The following is a 20,428-nucleotide window of genomic DNA, read 5'->3' as shown; positions in this document are numbered from 1 at the left end:
TGAAATAAGATAATTATATTAATTATGTTTCATAACTTTTTTTAAAAAAAGAAGATCGCGGTGCACTAACATTGTCGATATGTGTAGCTAAGTTTATTATTACAAGTCAAAATAGAAAAAATCTTTTAGTAAAAACAATTCCTAACTATGCTGCAAAAAAAATCTTTTCTTGACCTTCCTTAGCAAATAGATCCACCATCATATTTCACTCTCTTAATCACTTAAATTAATTGTTATATAATTATGAATAAATAAAATATATTATTTGATTATATTTAACAACATTAAACACAATAAATAGACAATTTTTAATCATAACTGCACTATGTATATATGATATTCATCATATTTTTATTGAAAAATAATTATATCAAAAAGAGGAAATTTAAACTATATAACGCATTTGTTGCTAGGACTTGGGGAGTAAATATTAGTCGAAACGTGAAATTAAAGAATAAGGAAGAACAACAGTATTTAACGTGGTTCGAATCAAAATGATCCTACGTCCACCAAAGAACAACTGCACTAATATTTATTTCACTCTACAAAGAATACAAGTGAAATATTACAAGAGAGAGAACACAAATACCTTAGAAGGTTAGAAGGCAAGTGAGAGGATGATTTGAAAATGAATTAAGAGCTACCTATTTATAGAAATAAATTCATCCTATTGATGTCATCAATGACATCACTATATGTTAAAAATGTCAAAGTTAAGAATATGAAACCATTTTATGGTTTGCCTAACTTTACCTACCAAGATATACTATCTTTGACTTTTTTGTACTAATTATCTTCCTACCAAATATTTGTTAATTCATCTTCCATTTAGTTTGACTCTACAAGAACCAAACCAACTTTTTCGATCTGCACTTTGGTTTGTGTTCCAAGTGTGCGTATAAACAATTCCGGTCAAAACTTTCAAGCTTACTGGGCAATCCCGTTGTAAGAAACAAGAAGAATCAAACCTTTGTTGAACATACCAGCTCCACCTAGCAGTTATTCTCTTAGAGTTGCAACAATTGATACATACTCCCGCCAAGTCCTTGCAGTGTACAAACTTGGCAAGCGGGACTATTTTGGTCAACATGTCTGCAGCGTTATCATCTGTGATAACCTTCTCAACCTTGATAGCTCACTCTTCTACGACATCTCGAATAAAATGGAATATGACATCAAGGTGTTTGGTGCACTCATGAAATCTTTGATTTTTAATCAAATGAATAACACTTTGACTATCACATCTTAGAATTGGTTCAGGCCGAAATGAACTCAATTATACCACCAAACCTTTCAACCGTATAGCTTCTTTCAATGCCTCCGTTGCTGCCATATATTCTGCCTCTGTTGTAGACAAAGCAACAATCGACTGTAAAGTAGATTTCCAACTAACGGCATTGCCAACGAGAGTAAAGATGTATCCAATTGTGGACCTTCTTCTATCAAGATCCCCTGCATAGTCAGAATCAACATAACCGAGAATCGAAATACCTTCACTTTTCAGAATGTTAGGCCAACAACAGGAGCTCCTTTGAGATATCTCAATATTAACTTGACAGTTTCCCAGTGCCTTTTTCCTAGATTTGCCATGTACCTACTTACCACACTTACAGATTTGATAATATCTGGACGTGTGCACACCATAGCATACATTATGCTACCAACTGCGCTTGCATAATGAACCTTTGACATATGCTCCACCTCGTCCATACACTAAGGCTTTTGTAACTCTGAAAGCTTCTTATGAGAAGCTAATGGTGTACTTACAGGCTTGCTCATATGCATATTGAATCTCTCAAGAACTTTTTCGATGTACCTCTTTTGAGAAATATGTACAACATCATTTTCTCTTGAAATCTCCATTCCAACAATTTTATTTGCAACTCCTAAATCCTTCATGTCAAATTCCTTGCTCAACAGTTTCTTTAAAATATTTATCTCTGTCATGTTGTTAGTAGCAATAAGCATATCATCAATATACAGTAATAGATAAATCATAGAATTACCAGACATCTTCTTGTGATACACACAGCTATCAAATGCACTCCTCAAAAATCCACGTGTAGTCATGAATGCATCAAATATCTTGTACCACTATTTAGAGGATTGCTTTAAACCATACAAAGACTTCTTTAGTTGGCATACATGGTCTTATTTTCCTTTAGCTAGGAGAACTTCAGGCTAATCCATATAGATTTTCTCTTTTAGATCACCATGTAAGAAAGCAGTTTTGACATCAAGCTGTTGAAGCTCTAAATCAAATTGTGCAACCAATGCTAGTAGCATGCGAATTGAGCTATGTTTCACGACTAGAGAGAAGATCTCATTGTAGTCAATTCCCTCCTTCTGACTGAAATCCTTTGCAACCAATCTCGCCTTAAATCTAGCATCTTCCACTTTTGGAAAACCTTCTATCTTTCTGTAGAGCCATTTGCATCCAGTGGTCCTCATCCCCTTTGGCCTTTTAACTAAGACTCATGTCTCATTTTTGTGAACAGACTCCATCTCTTCCATCATGGCTAACAGTCATTGTGCAGCATCTTTGCAATAAGTTGTTTCAACATACGAAGAGGGCTTGAGATCCTTAATATCTTCTTCTGCAGCTACTAATGCATATGCAATTGATTTTATTGCTCTATAAGACGTTCCGGTTTCCATATCTTTCTGTGTATGGTTCATTGGAAAAAAGTTCTTCAAGATCTGCATCTTTTGACTCTTCAATTTGAGTCTCTTGATCTCGTTCCTTGGTAAGATCCACCGATAGCTCCACCTGCTCGTTGTTCTCATTTCTTGATAACTCCACAGAAACTTTACGAGGATCAAGTATAGAGGATTTATCAAAGGTAACATCTCTACTAACTAAAAATTTGAGTAAAGACAAACACCATAGTTTGTACCCTTTTACTCCATCTACATACCCTATGAATATGGCCTTTTTAGCCCTTGGTTCAACCTTTACTTCATTAAAATGATAATAAGATGGACACCCAAATATTCAAAAGTATGAATAGTTAGTGGGTTCACCTGACCAGACCTCATTCGGAGTCTTAAAGTCAATCGCTGATGCTGGAGACTGATTGACAATATGAGAATCAGTATGAACTGCTTTAGCCCAAATTACTTTGGACATCTTGTCTTGTAAGAGCATACAACGAGCCTTCTCAAGAAGAGTTTTGTTCATTCTCTCGGCGACTCCATTCTGTTGTGGTGTGTGCCTGATCGTGTAATGTCTTGCAATCCCATGAACCTTGCAGAAATCATTGAACTCTTCAATGCAAAACTCAAAGCCATTGTCTATGCGAAGATACTTGATTTTTCTCTCCATTTGATTTTCAACTAAAATATTCCACTCTTTAAATGCTTCAAAAGCATCACCTTTCGTCTTCAGGAAACGCACTCAAACCTTTCAAGAGAAATCATCAATAAATGTGAGAAGATACCTCTTTCCTCCTTTCGATGGAAGCTGAGAGGGACCCATAAATCTGAATGGATGTAGTCTAGCACCCCTCCCCTCTTGTGCTTGGTAGTGCTGAAGCTAACCTTTTTTTGTTTCCCTAAGACGCAGTGCTCACAAATTCAAGTCTGTTGATATTCTCACCATTCAAAAGGTTGTGGTTGCTCAACATCTCAAATCCTCGTGCACTCATATGACCTAGTCTCATGTGCCATAATTTTGCTTTGTCATCATTAGATAACTGCACTGTAGATGCATTTACAGAGCCAATAATGGTGCTTCCCTCAAGTGTGTAAAGGCCATCCTCCAGCTTGGCCTTCAACATGACTAAAGACCCTTTAGTCACTTTCATTGTTCCTCCTTCACTCATGTACTTATAGCCTTGTTTATCTAAAAGTATCTAGGGAGATAAAATTCTTCTTCAGATCGAGAACATGATGGACTTCTGTAATAGTCCTCACGGTTCCATCATGGCAGCGAACACGAACTGAACCAATGCCATCTATTTTACAAGTTGCATTATTGTCCATTACTACAGTTTTATAACTGCTGAACCAATCTTTTCGGAATGTCATATGTAGAGTACAACCAAAGTCTAAGACTCATTTGTTGTCGTAAATTCTACTATTGTATGATGTTGTTAGTACATAATCATGATCATTATCATGTACTTGCTCAACAATTGATGCACTCACCTTTTCTTTGGACTTTGGCATAGGGAAATCTCGTTCAAAGTTCCCCTTCTTGTGATAGCCCCAACACTCCGCATTCTTTTTGTTCACATGAGATTTTGATCTGTACTTCGATTTTCTCCTTCCATGTGGTTGCGAGCTGGAGCTTCCATATCTTATGGCTATAGCAATGGGAGGGCCCCAGCAGAGAAAAAATTCAGGATAACCAGCACTCCGCCCGCCAAGCGGACGGCTCTAGTACGACCTCTTACAAAGAGTCCACTAGCTTCATTACTTTTGTCTCCTTCAAAATGCATTCGCACATCACAAGAGTTAAGTGCTTGCCACACTTGCTCAAGTTTGATAGGTTGTTTGTTATACATCATTGAATTCTCAATATCACTATATTTTGAAGTCAATGAAAATATCAAAGAACATGCAAGTGTATCGTCGTTTTTAATTCCAACAGTTTGTAAGTCCATCAGTAGTTTATTGAATGCATCTATATGGTCTTGCAACGAAGTACGTGAATCCATCTTAAATGTATGAAGACACCGTTGTAACAACATCCGTGTTGTAACTGACTGGTCCTGGTAAAGCCCTTCTTGCTTTTCCCATAACTCTTTGGTCGTCTCTTCGGTACTTGTACTCATTTCACAAAGTACGTTAGGTGCAAGGGACAGTTGGATTGCACTCAATACATCTCCTTCAATCTTTTCCTTGTCAAAATCCGATATCTTATCAAAATACTTTCCATCAATAGCATGGATTGAGCCTTCCCTCCGTAGTAACGCCATCATCTGGATCTTCCAGATATTGAAGTTGTTGCGCCTAAATCTATTAATTTCAAACTTCATGGAACTCATATTTACTTGTTCTTCCTTTTCTACTATAATGTATTCGGAACTACAAAAAAACCAAAGTAATTCTTTCTTGATGTGGAAGTTCAGATTGTGCTGCAACAACAGAACATGCTCAGACAGAACCTTGGCTCTGATACCGATTGTTAGAGAAAATGTGAAATTAAAGAACAAGGAAGAACAACAGTATTTAACATGGTTCAGATCAAAATGATCTCACATGCACCAAAGAACAACTGCACTAATATTTATTTCACTCTACAAAGAATACAAGTGAAATATTACAAGAGAGAATACTGAAGAAACCTTACCCCAGAACAAGGTAAGTTGCTTTTAAGTAAAGACACAACAACTTATTGAATTAAAACCATCCTCGCTCAAGGAAGGAAAAACCTCGTTTTATTAATTCAACTATAAGATTTTGTGATTACAACTCAATAATCAAAAGCCTTATCTCTATTACCACCTCGATTGACTCCAATCGATCTCTCCAAAAGGCCAAACCCACCTTTTGTTACAACTCTTACTAACACTCAACCCTACAAAGAGCCAAACCCACCCTTTGTACAATAAACTGTAAATTACAATCAAGAACAAAACAAGAAAACAGTTCTACACGTTAAAAACCTTCTCACTCAAGAATGTTTTAAACGTAGTAAACTTATCAATCTTGAAGACTTCAGTTTGATGAATAATTCTCCCTTTTCTCTCTATATGAAGTCGTGCCTTTCTTCCTCTGCCTCGTGCTCTTCTTATAGAGTTTATTTTGCCTTGTACAATCCTTATCAGATAAGGTAAGAAAGTTATTGTTACATAAGGATTCCTTTTTAAAGTACAATCCTTATTATATACAACTTCCTTCCTTAATAATATATTTAAGGTTTTCCTTATTTGTATGTACCTTTAATATATTAATTTTGGCTTTGACAAATAACTCCATTTTACTTGATCTTGGACTCTAGCTTGACTTCTTTTGCTGCGTACCATTTGCTACTGTTCTTTGCACTTCTTGTCTATCATCAAAACATGAATTATCGATTCTATCATATTCCCCCTTGTTGATGAAGACAAACGTGTAACGTGTGATGCATGCGCAAATACTCTTCCCCCTTTTGACGAATCAAAAAGAATCCAACAGCGGCTAAACAAATCCAATCAACATCCATAGCAACAAAATAAGCCCAGCCAGTTGAGCAACATAAAATGTTCTGGCAACAAAACAAAGAGCAACAATACAAAGTGAAACCAACTAAGAGAACCAGGTTCAAACAACATGATTTTTCAATGTGGAGGTTGACCAGGTTTAGTTGAAGCAGAAGCCAGCATATCCAAAACTCTGTCAACTCGTCCGTTGTTAGCAAGTTGCTGCTGCACCAACTGATCCTTTAACCTGTGTATTTCAGCATTTGAAGAATCAAGCTCAGCATGTAACTTCTGGTTTTCTGACTCAAGATTGGCGTTCTTTTCTTCAGCTACTTTAAGTTTCCTGAGTAACTGAGCAACAGGACCAGATGTACGTGGAGACGCAGTTGCAACCTGCTCCGACTCCATGGGAATGCCACAATCAGCAAGGATGGTTTGAGTGAACATATCTGCACAAGTTAAAATCCTGCCTTCTCCCAATGGTACTTCAAATGAATCAAACACTCTATTCAACAAGTTTCCAAAATCTAACTGATGAGAACCTAGCTTAGGATCCACAATTCTAGCAAGATGTTTGATAATTAGTGTGGGCCAATCAATGCTTTCTTTGCACTCAAGTGCATTCGTTAGTCCCATGTCTCTTATGGAGGCAATGTGACGTTGGTGACCTCTAGGAAGTATCACCTTATGAACTATCTCGAAAAGAGGCTTATGCAAAGATCTCATTATTCTCTTTAAAACAGTTTGAGCCCTAGAATTGACTCTACCTTGAGAGAATTTGGCTGGCAGGCTAGAATATTCATCAAAACCCCAATTGTACTCATTTATTCCCACAGATGGTATATGCAAGATTTCTCCAAGTTTGGTTGCATCAAACACAATGTCAACCCTCTTTACACTAGACGACACCATATCTCCTTCTAAGATTATCAAGTTCGTATAGAAATCTACCACTTCCTTTTCATAAATCAAACTAGGTTCAAGGAATAACTCCTCCAACCCCTGAAACCTCAGTAGTTCACAAACCTGCTTCACTATATCCATTGAAAGTATATCAGGGTGAAAGGTTCTACCCCTAAGCACTGATTTGGTTTGGAAGTACTTTATCCTTCCCACTTTGAGAAATTTATCTGCGTTTCTTTTTGCAGATTTTGATTTTGATTGAAGAGTTGCAGAATGTTTATCCTCAGACACATCATGAGTTTCAGAATCAAGATTCATTGGAGAAACGGATGAATGAACAGGAGACTTACCCAATCGTCGACGCTTTACACCAAAAGTTGCATCATCAGTTAGTTTGACCACGTTCGCACTCCTTGTTACTGGCCTGTGTGGACGGACCTGTTTAACTGCAATGTGCTTTCTTGGCTGCCTTGGTTTTTTAGGGTGAAGGGTACTCAAAAGAACATCATCATTGAGTGGAGATGGTGGTGGATTTTGTGTAGTGGTTTTGGGAGATGGGGGAGAGGGGGCGGTTATTTGGGACAGTGGTTATGGGAGATTCTAGGTTTGATGATAGTGGGGTTTCTTAGGCCGGTGATAAAGGGGTTTCTTGGACTGGTGATGGTGGAGATTAGATGATGGGTGGTGGTGGTGAGTCTGCAACGACAGGTGGAGATGCTTCTTTAACTTATGATGATGAAGCGGTTACTTGTGGTGGTGGAGATGGAAGCAGATCTGATTTTGGATTAGGATGTAGGTGGTTTGGGTGGAAGTTGGCTTTCTTCCCCAAGATTGGGTATGACATCAACAACTGGGTTCTCTTCCCCCTGAGAAAATGCACTATCAGACGAGCTGTTGTCATCAGAGTAAGAAACAAGTGGATTAACCATGGTGATGGAAGGGATTGTGTTTTCTTGTTTTTTTGAAGAATGAAGATGAGAGAAAGTTGGTTGCTTGTTTAGAGAGAGTGCTTTATTGGGAATGGTTTTGATGTTGTGTTTGAGGGGTTTGAGTAATGATAGGGGATTGGCATCGAGGAGGCGTGTGTTGTGACGGTTGCACCTGCTTCTTAGAGAAGTGACATGGGAGAGAGAAGATGAAATTGATTTCCCTTTTTTTTAACAGTTAAATGTAAAGAAAATGTAGAACCAACTTGACTGAACCTGGTTTATATCTCCTTAGAACTTGGTTGGACAGAGTTCAATCTAGAAAGATGAGTCCTAACTCAAGTCTATTTTTCTGAAAGGACTCTCTTCCTAGTGACTTGGTGAAGATGTCAGCAACTTGATTCTCAGTTTTGCAGAACTCCATTACTATGTTTCCTTTTTCAACATTATCACGAAGAAAGTGATGTCTAACATCTATGTGTTTGGTGCATTTGTGTTGAACTGGGTTTTTGGCCATGTTCATAGCACTTGTGTTATCACATAGAATAGGAATACAACCTGTTTCTATACCAAAGTCTTTAAGCTGCTGTTTTATCCAAAGAAGTTGGGCACAACATGAAGTAGCTGCAACATACTCAGCCTTTGCAGTAGATGGAGCCACTGAATTTTGTTTCCTAGTTGCCCAAGAAATTAAACATGGTCCTTAAAAGTGTGTCATCCCAGAGGTACTTTTTCTATCAACCATATGTCCTGCATAATCTGCGTCAGCAAATCCCTTTAGATCAAAAGAGTCACCAGTTGGATACCACAGAACCAGGTTCATTGTGGCTTTCAAATATCTCAAGATTCTCTTGACAGCTTTTAGATGTGATTCCTTTGGACAAGACTAAAACCTTGCACACAGACCAACGCTGAACACTATATCAGGTTTGCTAGCAGTGAGGTATAGGAGTGATCCAATCATACCTCTATGTCTAGTGTCATTGACTGGTGAACCTGGTTCATCTTTATCGAGCTTTGTTGTTGTCCCATTGGGGGTGTCATTTGACTTAGCTTCATTCATATCATACTTCTTCAGTAATTCCTTGATGTACTTTTGTTGATGAATTGATGTTCCAAATGGAGTTTTCTTAATTTGGAGTCCCAAAAAGAAGTTCAACTCTCCCATCATACTCATCTCAAACTCACTATTCATTAGTTGAGCAAATTCTACTCCTAGTAAGTTATTGCTTCCTCCAAATATGATGTCATCTACATATACTTGGACTATGAACAAATCTTTACCTTGTTTTCGAAGAAATAGTGTATTATCAATTTTTCCTCTTGTATATCCATTTGTGAGAAGGAATGTAGACAATCGATCATACCATGCTCTAGGTGCTTGTTTTAACCCATAGAGTGCTTTGTCCATTTTATATACATGATCAGGATACATGGTATTCTCAAAACCTGGGGGTTGTTTTACATACACCTCTTCTTGTAGGTAACCATTTAAGAAGGCACTTTTGACATCCATTTGGTAGAGTTTGAACTCCATGTGAGCAGCATATGCGACCAATATTCTAATTGCCTCAATTCTTGCTACTGGTGCAAAGGTTTCATCATAGTCTATACCTTCTTCTTGGTTGTATCCCTGTACTACTATCCTAGCTTTGTTGCGGACTATTTGACCTTGCTCATCGAGCTTGTTTCTGAACACCCACCTAGTTCCTATCACTGTCCTGTTTTGAGGTTTTGGAACCAGGTTCCACACTCTGCTTCTTTCAAACTGGTTGAGTTCTTCTTGCATGGCACCAATCCAATCAGAGTCTAGCAGTGCTTCCTTTATATTTTTAGGCTCAATTAGGGACACATAAGCATAGAATGCACACATACTACGTAATTTTGATCTTGTAGATATGCCTGAGTTAAGAGGAGTAAGAATGTTTTGCAAAGGATGAGAGCTTTGATGTTTCCAACTGTGAATTGGAATACTTACTCATTCTTGAGGTGCAGATGAACCAGTTTCATTAGTTGACTTATCTCCTATTTCAGATGTTTTATCAGAAGGTATGAGTTCTTTTTCCCATATTTTTGGTTCTGATGGCTTGGAGCAGGTTCCCTCATTTTGTTCATCCTCTGAATTTCCTTCTTCACTAGTATGTTCATTAAAGACAACATGGACACTTTCTTCTACGCGGTTTGTTCTTTTGTTCAGTACCTTGTAGGCCTTGCTTTGTGATGAGTAACCCAGAAAAATTCCTTCATCACTCTTGGCATCAAATTTTCCAAAATTGTCTTTGTCATTGTTGTGTATGAAGCATACACACCCAAAGGCCCTAAGATGTGCTAGATTTGGTTTTCTTCCTTTAAGCAGCTCATATGGTGTTTTGTTTAACACTGATCTGATCATACATCTATTTATTAGATAGCATCCTGTGTTCACTGCTTCAGCCCAATAGAATTTTGGAAGTTTGCTTGAGATTAACATTGTTCTTGCAATATCTTCCAGTGTTCTATTTTTCCTCTCAACAACACTATTTTGTTGTGGTGTTCTAGGTGCTGAGAAGTTATGCTCAATCCCATTTGTAGTACAAAATTGTAGGAATTGTGAGTTCTCAAACTCCAGCCCATGATCAGATCTGATGCTGATTATATCTTTGTTGAATTTCTTCTGAATCAGCTTTGCAAAGATTTCAAACATAGTGAATGTCTCATCCTTTGTTGCAAGAAACAATGTCCAAGTGAATCTTGAGTAGTCATCCACTATTACAAACACAAATCTTTTTCCACCCCTGCTTTGTACACGCATTGGTCCACACAAATCCATGTGAAGCAGTTCTAGTGGCTTGGTAGTACTTACTGTCAACTTTGGTTGGAAGGATGACCTAACCTGTTTTCCTTGAATGCAGGTTCCACATAATTGGTTGTCCTTGAAACTTTTGGTTGCCAGTCCCCTGACCAGGTCTTTAGATATGAGCTTGTTTATAGTTGTCATGCTAATGCGTCCCATTCTTTTGTGTCATAGCATGGAGCAATCTGAGACTGCACTTAGACATTTAAGAGTATCTTCCTTGGAGTCAACCATCTTGACTTTGTACACATTCTTGTGTCTCTTACCTAGTAGAACCAGGTTTCCAGTCACTAAGTTTGTTACTCTGCATTCCTTTTCTGTAAAGAGAACGTTGTTTCCTTTATCACATATTTGAGATACGCGCCATTCACATAATATACGTTCTCGATTGCATGAGTATCCATTGATCCAACCTTTCCAATTCCCTGAATTTCACCACTTTTACCATTACAAAAGGAAACGTTTCCTCCTTTGATATTCTTGAGTGAGAGGAAGCTTCTTTTATCTCCAGTCATGTGTCTGGAACATGCACTATCCAAGTACCATTGTTGATGCTTCCTCTTCACTAATCCCTGCAATTTAATTTTGGGAATTAGATTTTGGTACCCAAATACACTTTGATTTATTCTTAGGGAATGGGTGGATAAGATTTCATCTGACCCATCTAGGAAGAGATTTGACTGTAGGAATTTGTTTTTTCTCATTGGGTTTCTCATGATGAGGTTTTCTCAAGGACTTCAAGTTTTTGTTATGACCAGTTTGTTTTCTTTGACAATCATGGGTTTTATGCCCTACCAGCCCACAGTGCATGCACAGACAATCTATGTTGGGATTTTTTACTTGAGAGCTAGTTCTATCAAAACCTATCCCATGTTTCCCAGATGTGCGATTCTTGTGACTGTTGTCAAGAAGTATGGAAAACCTGGTCCATCTCATTCCATTTTCTGCTTCAGTTTTAGTCACAAGAAGCTCTTTGGAGAGTGCTTCATTCCTTTTAGTTACCATGTCTAGGTTTTTTCTTAGTTCAGTATTCTTGGATAAAAGATGAAGATTCTGTTTTTCAAGAATCTTGTTTTCTTCTCTTAGTGATGCATAGTCTTCCATTATCAATTCCCTTTTTGAGTCGTTTTATATGCATCAATGAGAGTGTAGAGTAGGGATTCTAGCTCTCTTTTTGAGTATGAGCTTAGATTGTCTTGTATGTGATGAAGACTAACCTTTTCATTCATATCTTCTTCTTCTTTATCTTCTTCAGAATCTGATCCAGCCATGAGTGCTAGTATGGTTTCTTGTGATCTGCAGGTTTCCTTTTCTTCCTTGGTTTCCACTGCTACAAGGGCAAGAAAGTCATAATCATCTTCTTGTTCTAGTGCAAGAAGGGACTGGTTTTCTATCTCATCACCCTCAGACTCTTCATCAAATGAATTCCCCATTGTTGCAAAGGCCCTCTTCATTAACATATCTGCCTCTTGAGTTGTCATTCTTCTGTTTGAGGGGACAAACTTATCCTTTTTGATGTCTTTGCCCTTCTCAAAGTTTGCCTTTTTATGTTCTAAGGCCCAAAGTGGACAGAATTTGATGAAGTGATCTGGGCTCCCACACTTATGAAAAACCTGGTCTTTAGTGTTTTCAGATGGTTTTTTAGAAGCTTTCTTTTGAAAGGTCTGCCCTCTCTTTAGCATTCTGGTAAACCTTTTGGTTATGAAGGCAATATTTTCTTCTTCAAAATCATCTGATGTAGTAGCTTTTAGAACCAGGTTCCTTTCCTTTCTTTTTCCTCAAATTTCCTTTTCTTGGTTTTTCTTGAGTTCGTATGTGATGAGATTACCAATTAACTCATCCATGTCCAGTGAGACTAGGTTGCGGGCTTCAGTGATAGCCTCAACTTTGATTTCCCAAGTTTCAGGAAGGACACTCAAGAGTTTCCTTACTGCCTTTCCATTAGGCACTATCTCTCCTAAAGAGTACATCTCATTAATGATGGAGGTGAACCTGGTGTGCATGTCTTGAATGGTCTCCCCTTCTGCCATTCTAAACAGCTCATACTGCCTGTTCAAGTTATCAATTTTAGACTTCTTGACTTGCGTTGTTCCCTCATGAGCGGTTTGCAGTGTTTCCCATATGGCTTTGTCATCTTGACAAGACGAGATTCGATTGTATTCGTCTGGTCCTATGCCACATATCAGAATTTTCTTGGCTTTGGCATTGTTTTGAATTGCAAGCTTGTCTTCAGCATTCCATTCTTTTCTTTCCTTTGGGATTTTGGTGATTCCATCAGTTGCGGTTTCCATAGGTATGGTTGGGCCATCTAGAATTACTCCACATAGATCAGGGTTTTCGCAAATAAGATGGTCCATCATACGATTTTTCCACCATCCATAATATTTGCCATTGAACAGTGGTGGTCGTGTTTGTGAAGCTCCTTCTTGTGGAGTAGGTGGTGCTGCCATTGAGTCTTTTCAAGGTGTGAATCTTTTATCGAAAAGACCTGCTCTGATACCAATTGAAGAAACCTTACCCTAGAACAAGAACCAGGTTCTTGTAAGTTGCTTTTAAGTAAAGACACAAACACTTATTGAATTAAAAACCTTCCTTGCTCAAGGAAGCAAAAACCTCGTTTTATTAATTCAACTATAAGATTTTATGATTACAACTCAATAATCAAAAGCCTTATCTCTACTACCACCTCGATTGACTCCAATCGATCTCTCCAAAAGGCCAAACCCACCTTTTGTTACAACTCTTACTAACACTCAACCCTACAAAGAGCCAAACCCACCCTTTGTACAATAAACTGTAAAATACAATCAAGAACAAAACAAGAAAACAGTTCTACACGTTAAAAACCTTCTCAGTCAAGAATGTTTTAAACGTAGTAAACCTATCAATCTTGAAGACTTCAGTTTGATGAATAATTCTCCCTTTTCTCTCTATATGAAGTCGTGCCTTTCTTCCTTTGCCTCGTGCTCTTCTTATAGAGTTTATTTTGTCTTGTACTATCGTTATCAGATAAGGTAAGGAAGTTATTGTTACATAAGGATTCCTTTTTAAAGTACAATCCTTATTATATACAACTTCCTTCCTTAATAATATATTTAAGGTTTTTCTTATTTGTATGTACCTTTAATATATTAATTTTGGCTTTGACAAATAACTCCATTTTACTTGATCTTGGACTCTAGCTTGACTTCTTTTGCTGCGTACCATTTTCTACTGTTCTTTGCGCTTCCTGTCTATCATCAAAACATGAATTATCGATTTTATCATATTCTATCAAATACAAATGACTTAGAAGGTTAGAAGGCAAGTGAGAGGATGATTTGAAAATGAATTAAGAGCTACCTATTTATAGGAATAAATTCATCCTATTGATGTCATCCATGACATCACTATAATCAAGGTTAAGAATATGAAACCATTTTATGGTTTGCCTAACTTTACTTACCAAGATATACTATCTTTGACTTTTATTTTGTATTAATTATCTTCCTACCAAATATTTGTTAGTTCATCTTCCATTTAGTTTGATTTCACAAGAACCAAACCAACTCTTTCTGTAACTCGTATGATCTAGATAATGGATCCCTCGTTATCCTCTTCTTTTGTACTAGTTGGTTAGGATATTTGTTGATGAATGACTTAGTAATGACCTAACAAAATGACATGTAAACAACTCAATGTACATTTAATTTTATGTACCTTATGAAAATCAACGAATCAAATGAAAATAAACAGATTCTTGAGAAGTCATTTTCTCTCTCTAATAGTTTGAAGTATGTAAGGTTAGTAGGATTAATCAACTATATACCCACCATAAGAAAGGAGGTAAGGTTTATGTCCCCCTCCATGTACTGTTTGATTTTAATAAATGATAAGGCTTGGGGGTGTTCTCAGCCCCTGACCCACCACAAGGGTCGTTAAATAAAAAAAGAAAAAGTCGTAGATTCAGAATTTTAAGATTATGGGTGCTTCCTTTTTAATATAAATGTATAATTATTTTAATTATAGTGAAAATAAAAGGCTTATAACTAGAAATAACTCTTCTAATCATAAGTTACCGAGCGAAGTACGATATATATATATTGCAACAAAAATGACCATTAGCGACATTTAATTCTTAATTGCAGCTAAATATATATTTTTAGTGGCAATTGTCACTCTTTGCATATGTCCATATTTAATGCGCTAAAAGTTATATATATATATATATATATATATATATATATATATATATATATATATATATATACACACACACACACTTCTAATAGTACGATTCTCAATGAACTTTCATATTTATGAAGATATTGAATAATTGTATCTAATCATTGCATGTTGACATATACAAATATTTACAGTCTCTAATTATTGCATGTTGACATATACAAATATTTACAGTCTGGAGTTTTTAAAAACTTAGGTTTTTTATTGTAATAATTGAGATATAGGAAATTTAAAAAGTGAAAAAATAAAGTAAAAAAAATTAAGATTGAAATTTTAGCGGGAAAATGGGCGACGATTGGAAAAAGTAGAAAAGAAGAGAAAATGTTTTGTAATAATGTATGAAAGCAATTATAATAAACCTAAAAAAAATCGAGATCCGAATTCCCGTTCTCTCGGGTGCTAAGCGTCGTATAGCTTTACAACCAAAGCAGCTAAAGCACTCACGTGTCTATGGGTACTCAACTGTTCAATATATTAAAAGTCTAGATTTTGTCTCTTATGACGGTTTCAATAGTATCGGCAATAGCTATAGCATCCATTGAAATATCCGAAATGCCCCTTTTTTAAAATCCAACAGTGTAGAGCCCATTCTCTCATTTCCAATTTATCAACATTTCATCTTCAAGGAATATTGAGTTATAATTCTGCATACAAAAGAAAGAAAAAATTGTCCATTATTTGAGACAAATAGTAAACTTAATAGCAAGTGAAATTAGTAACTAGAAAAACTTATTCGCACACACGATATATGTATAGGCAAGTGGAACAATTTCAAGATTCAAAATTAGAATTAAAAAAAAAGAATATAGTGATAATTTGCGAAACGTACCTTTAGCCATCTGGTAGCAACATTCTTATATCCAGTAGCAAAAATTTGATGTTCATCTTCATTTGACAAACACTGTTGTATGTTCCTTTATTTCCAATATTCTAGGAAATACCTAATTAACAATTCATCAAAAGTTATTTCACACAAAAATCGAAGTGTTTTTATTATTTTTTAAAAAAATAATAGATTGTTAATGCATGTTAGATGAACTTTTTATACAAATTTGCTACTCTAGCCAAAATGATTAAATTCTATCGATTTCATAATTATAACCGTCAAACTATTTCCCATGATAATGAACATGCATATTTACACTTTTTCATTAAATACTACTATTAGGCCTTTGTTAGTAATCAAATTTGAACTCGTGATGTGCGCCTAACCATACACCACATGTTATGCTTTTATTATCAGACCAAAGCCCTCGGAAAAACTAAAACCATCTGTTTTCACGTAATATTTCTCAAAATAGAATGAAATAAAAAAAACATAATATTATTAGAGATTGTAAATAATTAACTAGATTAGTTGATAGTTAGTTAGGATATATTGAGAAGATTCTAGAAGATGGCTTTCTTGTAAATAAGTCACTTAGTACATGTATATGTATATGTAGAGTGTAATACATTGCAGGAAAACTGATCAATAATAAAAGTGTGATTGCTTCTTCTTCCATAATTCAATTGTGCAATTAGATTCAGTTTCCATCATGGTATCAGAGCTTAGGGATTAAGATCTGTTAATTTCTGTTCAATTATGTAGCTTACAGTTGATGAACAATGGCGAAGAAGATAGATCATGACCATCCTCTGTTTCTGGGATCTTCTGATGTACCAGGGGCAGTGCAAATTGGGATACAGTTTACTGGAATGGAGAATTATACGTTATGGAGTCGGGCGATGCAATTGAATTTGCTCACGAAGAACGAGTTAGGATTCATAGATGGCAGCATACAAAGAGATGGTTTCACGACTGAAATTGAGAAGAAGCAATGGGACAGATGTAATGCAATGGTCCTATCATGGATTATGAGTAATGTTAGCAAGGATTTGGTTAGTGGAATTCTTTTTAGATCAAATGCAGCTCAAGTTTGGTTAGATCTACAGGAACGATTTGATAAAGTCAATATGTCCAGAATTTTTCATCTTCACAAAGCCATAGTTACACATACTCAAGGTATTTCCCCTGTTTCAGTTTATTATTCAAAGCTGAAAGACCTTTGGGATGAATTCTATTCAATAGTTCCTCCTCCATCTTGCAAATGTGATAAATCGAAGGATTATTCTGATAGTATGGATAGGCAGAAGTTATTACAATTTCTTATGGGTTTGAATGAAAGTTATGCACAAGCTAGAAGCCAGATACTTATGCTAAATCCACCACCCAGTGTCAATCAATGTTATGCCATGATTGTACAAGATAAGAGTCAACGTGAACTCAGTGGTGAATATTCTGGTGGAGGCATCACTGATCCTACTGCATTATTGACAAATAAGTCAGGTAGTTATCAATTTGGAGGATCAGGTTCTAGAGGAAAAGGAGGTAGAAGTTATGGATCTAGTCGTCAACAAAGAGGAGGTGGTTCTTATTGTGATCATTATGAAATGAGAGGACATACCAGAGAAGATTGTAACAAATTAAAGCATTGTACTCATTGTAATATACAGGGTCATACAAAGGATATATGTTTTCAATTAATTGGATATCCTTCAGATTGGAAAGGAAAGAAAAGAGTTAATATTGTACAAGCTTCACCAGCAGAAGGGATTCCACAAATGCAAGGACAACAGAGATCTGAAGTTGAATCTCAATTTGGACCAAGCACAAGTGGAGGAGTTGGACCTGTTCCTTACTTCACGCTAAATCAATATAATCAGATATTACATATACTGAAGAAACACAACATGAATGAGGTTAATGAACATATGGCAGGTACATTTGCTGGTACTTCTTTTTGTAATGTTGCAGCTAATTGTTCTTCAGAATGGATAGTGGATAGTGGATAGTGGAGCATCTAATCACATGGTTAGAGATCTTACCTTATTGAAACCTGGATCTTCAATAAAAAATCCAGGAAGGGTTCAGTTAGCTAATGGTGACACAACACTCATTACCAATTCAGGCAGTTCTCAACTTAAAGGAGGTGATGTTATATAAGATGTTTTATGTGCACCTGATTTTAAGTTCAATCTCTTATCAGTGTCAAAACTGACTAAGGAATTGAATTGTTGTATTGTATTTTATCCTGATTTCTTCTTCATTCAGGATCTCTTCACTGGGAAAGTGAAGGAGATTGGTGAAGAGGAAGATGGACTGTACATGTTGAAGAATCAAGATCGATTTTCACATAGATCAAAGTCATTTGTTGCAGCAAGAAGATGTGAGGATGAAGTATTGTGGCATCAAAGACTAGGCCATGTGCCTTTGAATGTGCTTAGAAAAATCAGTATGCTTAAGCTCAATAAGAGTTCTGTCATGAGTCATTGTGATGTATGTCCATTAGCAAGACAAATTCGACTTCCCTTTCATGCTAGTAACAATAGAAGTACTAGATGTTTTGATCTAATTCACATGGATGTATGGGGGCCTTATAAAGTCTCTACACATAATAACATGAGATTTTTCCTTACGTTAGTTGATGATCATTCCAGATGGACTTGGGTATTCTTGCTTCATCTCAAGTCAGATGTTTCTACTATACTTAGACAATTTATTTTGATGGTTAAAACTCAGTTTGATATATAAATTAAGGCTGTGAGATCAGATAATGGAGGGGAGTTCTTCAATTCTCAATGTGCTGATTTGTTCACTAATCATGGAATAATATATCAGAGTTCTTGTCCACACACACCTCAACAGAATGGTGTGGTGGAAAGAAAACATAGACACATCTTGGAAACGGCTAGAGCAATCAGATTTCAAGGACACATACCTATTAGATTCTGGGGAGAGTGCATATTAACAGCTGTGCACATTATCAATAGAATGCCTTTATCTGTTTTGCATAATGTATCTCCTTTGGAGGTACTATTTGGGAAACAACATGATATAGCATACATGAGAATCATGGGGTGTCTATGTTATGCTACAAATACACAAAAGATAGATAAGTTTGGTGCAAGAGCAATTAAATCTGTCTTGATGGGATATGGAACTACGCAGAAAGGCTACAAATTGTATGATCTTGACCATCATATTTTCTTCATCAGTCGAGATGTGGTCTTCACTGAAAATATTTTTCCTTTTCAGTCTGATTCTACAGATATTTTGCAGTCTCCTTCTACAGAAGTTTTGCATGATACTAACTTGGAGTTTATGGAAGATAGCCAAGCAGAAATTTCTATGAATGCCAATGCTGTTGAAGATTACACAGCTCCTTTACCTGCAGTAGAGACTGCTTCTACCTATAATGTGCCAGGAGAAGAAGGAAATCACATTGATAATCATGTTGTAATGACACAGAGGAGGTCCAGCAGATCAAGCAAGGCTCCATTATGGCAGCAAGATTTTGTTCTAACAAAATCAGGGAAATCTAAACACCAGTCAAATTGCTTGTACTCTATCTCAGATAACATTGATTATAGTGGTCTTTCAAGGTCATATCGATGTTATATTGTTAACTCTTCAATGGAGAATGAACCAAGTACTTATCATCAGGCTATGAAAGATGAAAGGTGGGTTCAAGCTATGAAGGAGGAGATTAAGGCACTTGAAGACAATAAGACATGGGAACTTGTTGAATTACCTATTGGAAAAAAGGCCATTGGATTTAAATGGGTATATAAGATCAAGTACAAAGCTGATGGACAGGTTGAAAGGTTCAAAGCTAGGTTGGTGGCTAAGGGTTATAATCAAAAGGAAGGATTAGATTACCATGAAACTTTCTCACCTGTTGTTAAAATGGTGAAAGTGAGAACAGTGTTATCTGTAGCAGTAGCAAAAGGGTGGAATGTTCAACAAATGGATGTTTATAATGCTTTTCTACAAGGAGATTTAATGGAAGAAGTATATATGCAATTACCTCAAGGATTTCAAGCTGATGAGAAAAGAAAAGGTCAAGGTCTAGTATGCAAACTGATTAAGTCTCTTTATAGGCTTAAGCAAGCCTCAAGACAGTGGAATGTTAAGCTAACAAATGCCTTGATTGAAGTAGGTTTCCAACAAAGTCATCTTGATTATTCTCTCATGACCAAGAAAGTTGGAAGTGACATTGTAGTTGTTCTTATATACGTGGATGATTTGCTTGTGACAGGAAGCAGCTGCCAACTGATAGAGGAAACAAAGCAGGTTCTAAAGGATCATTTTAGAATAAAAGATCTTGGAGATCTTAGATTTTTTCTAGGCATTGAATTTGCTAGAAATTCAGAAGGAATATTAATGCACCAAAGGAAATATGCATTAGAATTGATTTCAGATTTGGGGTTAGGGAGTTCTAAACCTATGTCTACACCTGCAGAATTAAATCTGAAACTTACTACACCTGAGTTTGATGATTTAGTTAGAGATACATCTGATTCACTCTTATTAGATCCTGGTGAATATCAAAGATTAGTTGGGAGGTTACTATATCTTACTCTCACCAGGC

At 36.4% G+C, this 20,428-nt stretch overlaps 1 protein-coding gene across 1 annotated transcript; it reads left to right on the top strand.

Moving 5' to 3' along the window:
• Positions 1 to 16,622: 16,622 nt before the first annotated feature.
• LOC109120905 (uncharacterized) lies at positions 16,623 to 17,849 on the top strand. The gene has a single exon (XM_026032554.2). The coding sequence runs from the start codon at positions 16,623 to 16,625 to the stop codon at positions 17,847 to 17,849; it is 1,227 nt and encodes a 408-aa protein (XP_025888339.2).
• The last annotated feature ends 2,579 nt before the right edge of the window (positions 17,850 to 20,428 follow it).

Source organism: Solanum lycopersicum, chromosome 8, assembly GCF_036512215.1.
Source record: "Solanum lycopersicum chromosome 8, SLM_r2.1".
Taxonomy (NCBI): Eukaryota; Viridiplantae; Streptophyta; class Magnoliopsida; order Solanales; family Solanaceae; genus Solanum; species Solanum lycopersicum.
The sequence above is the reverse complement of the archived record's forward strand: the minus strand, read 5'-3'. Positions and strand labels throughout refer to the sequence as shown.

Bases quoted from the DNA above. Each gene is read 5' to 3' on its own strand.
- LOC109120905 (XM_026032554.2), top strand. From the start codon at position 16,623: ATGGCGAAGAAGATAGATCATGACCATCCTCTGTTTCTGGGATCTTCT.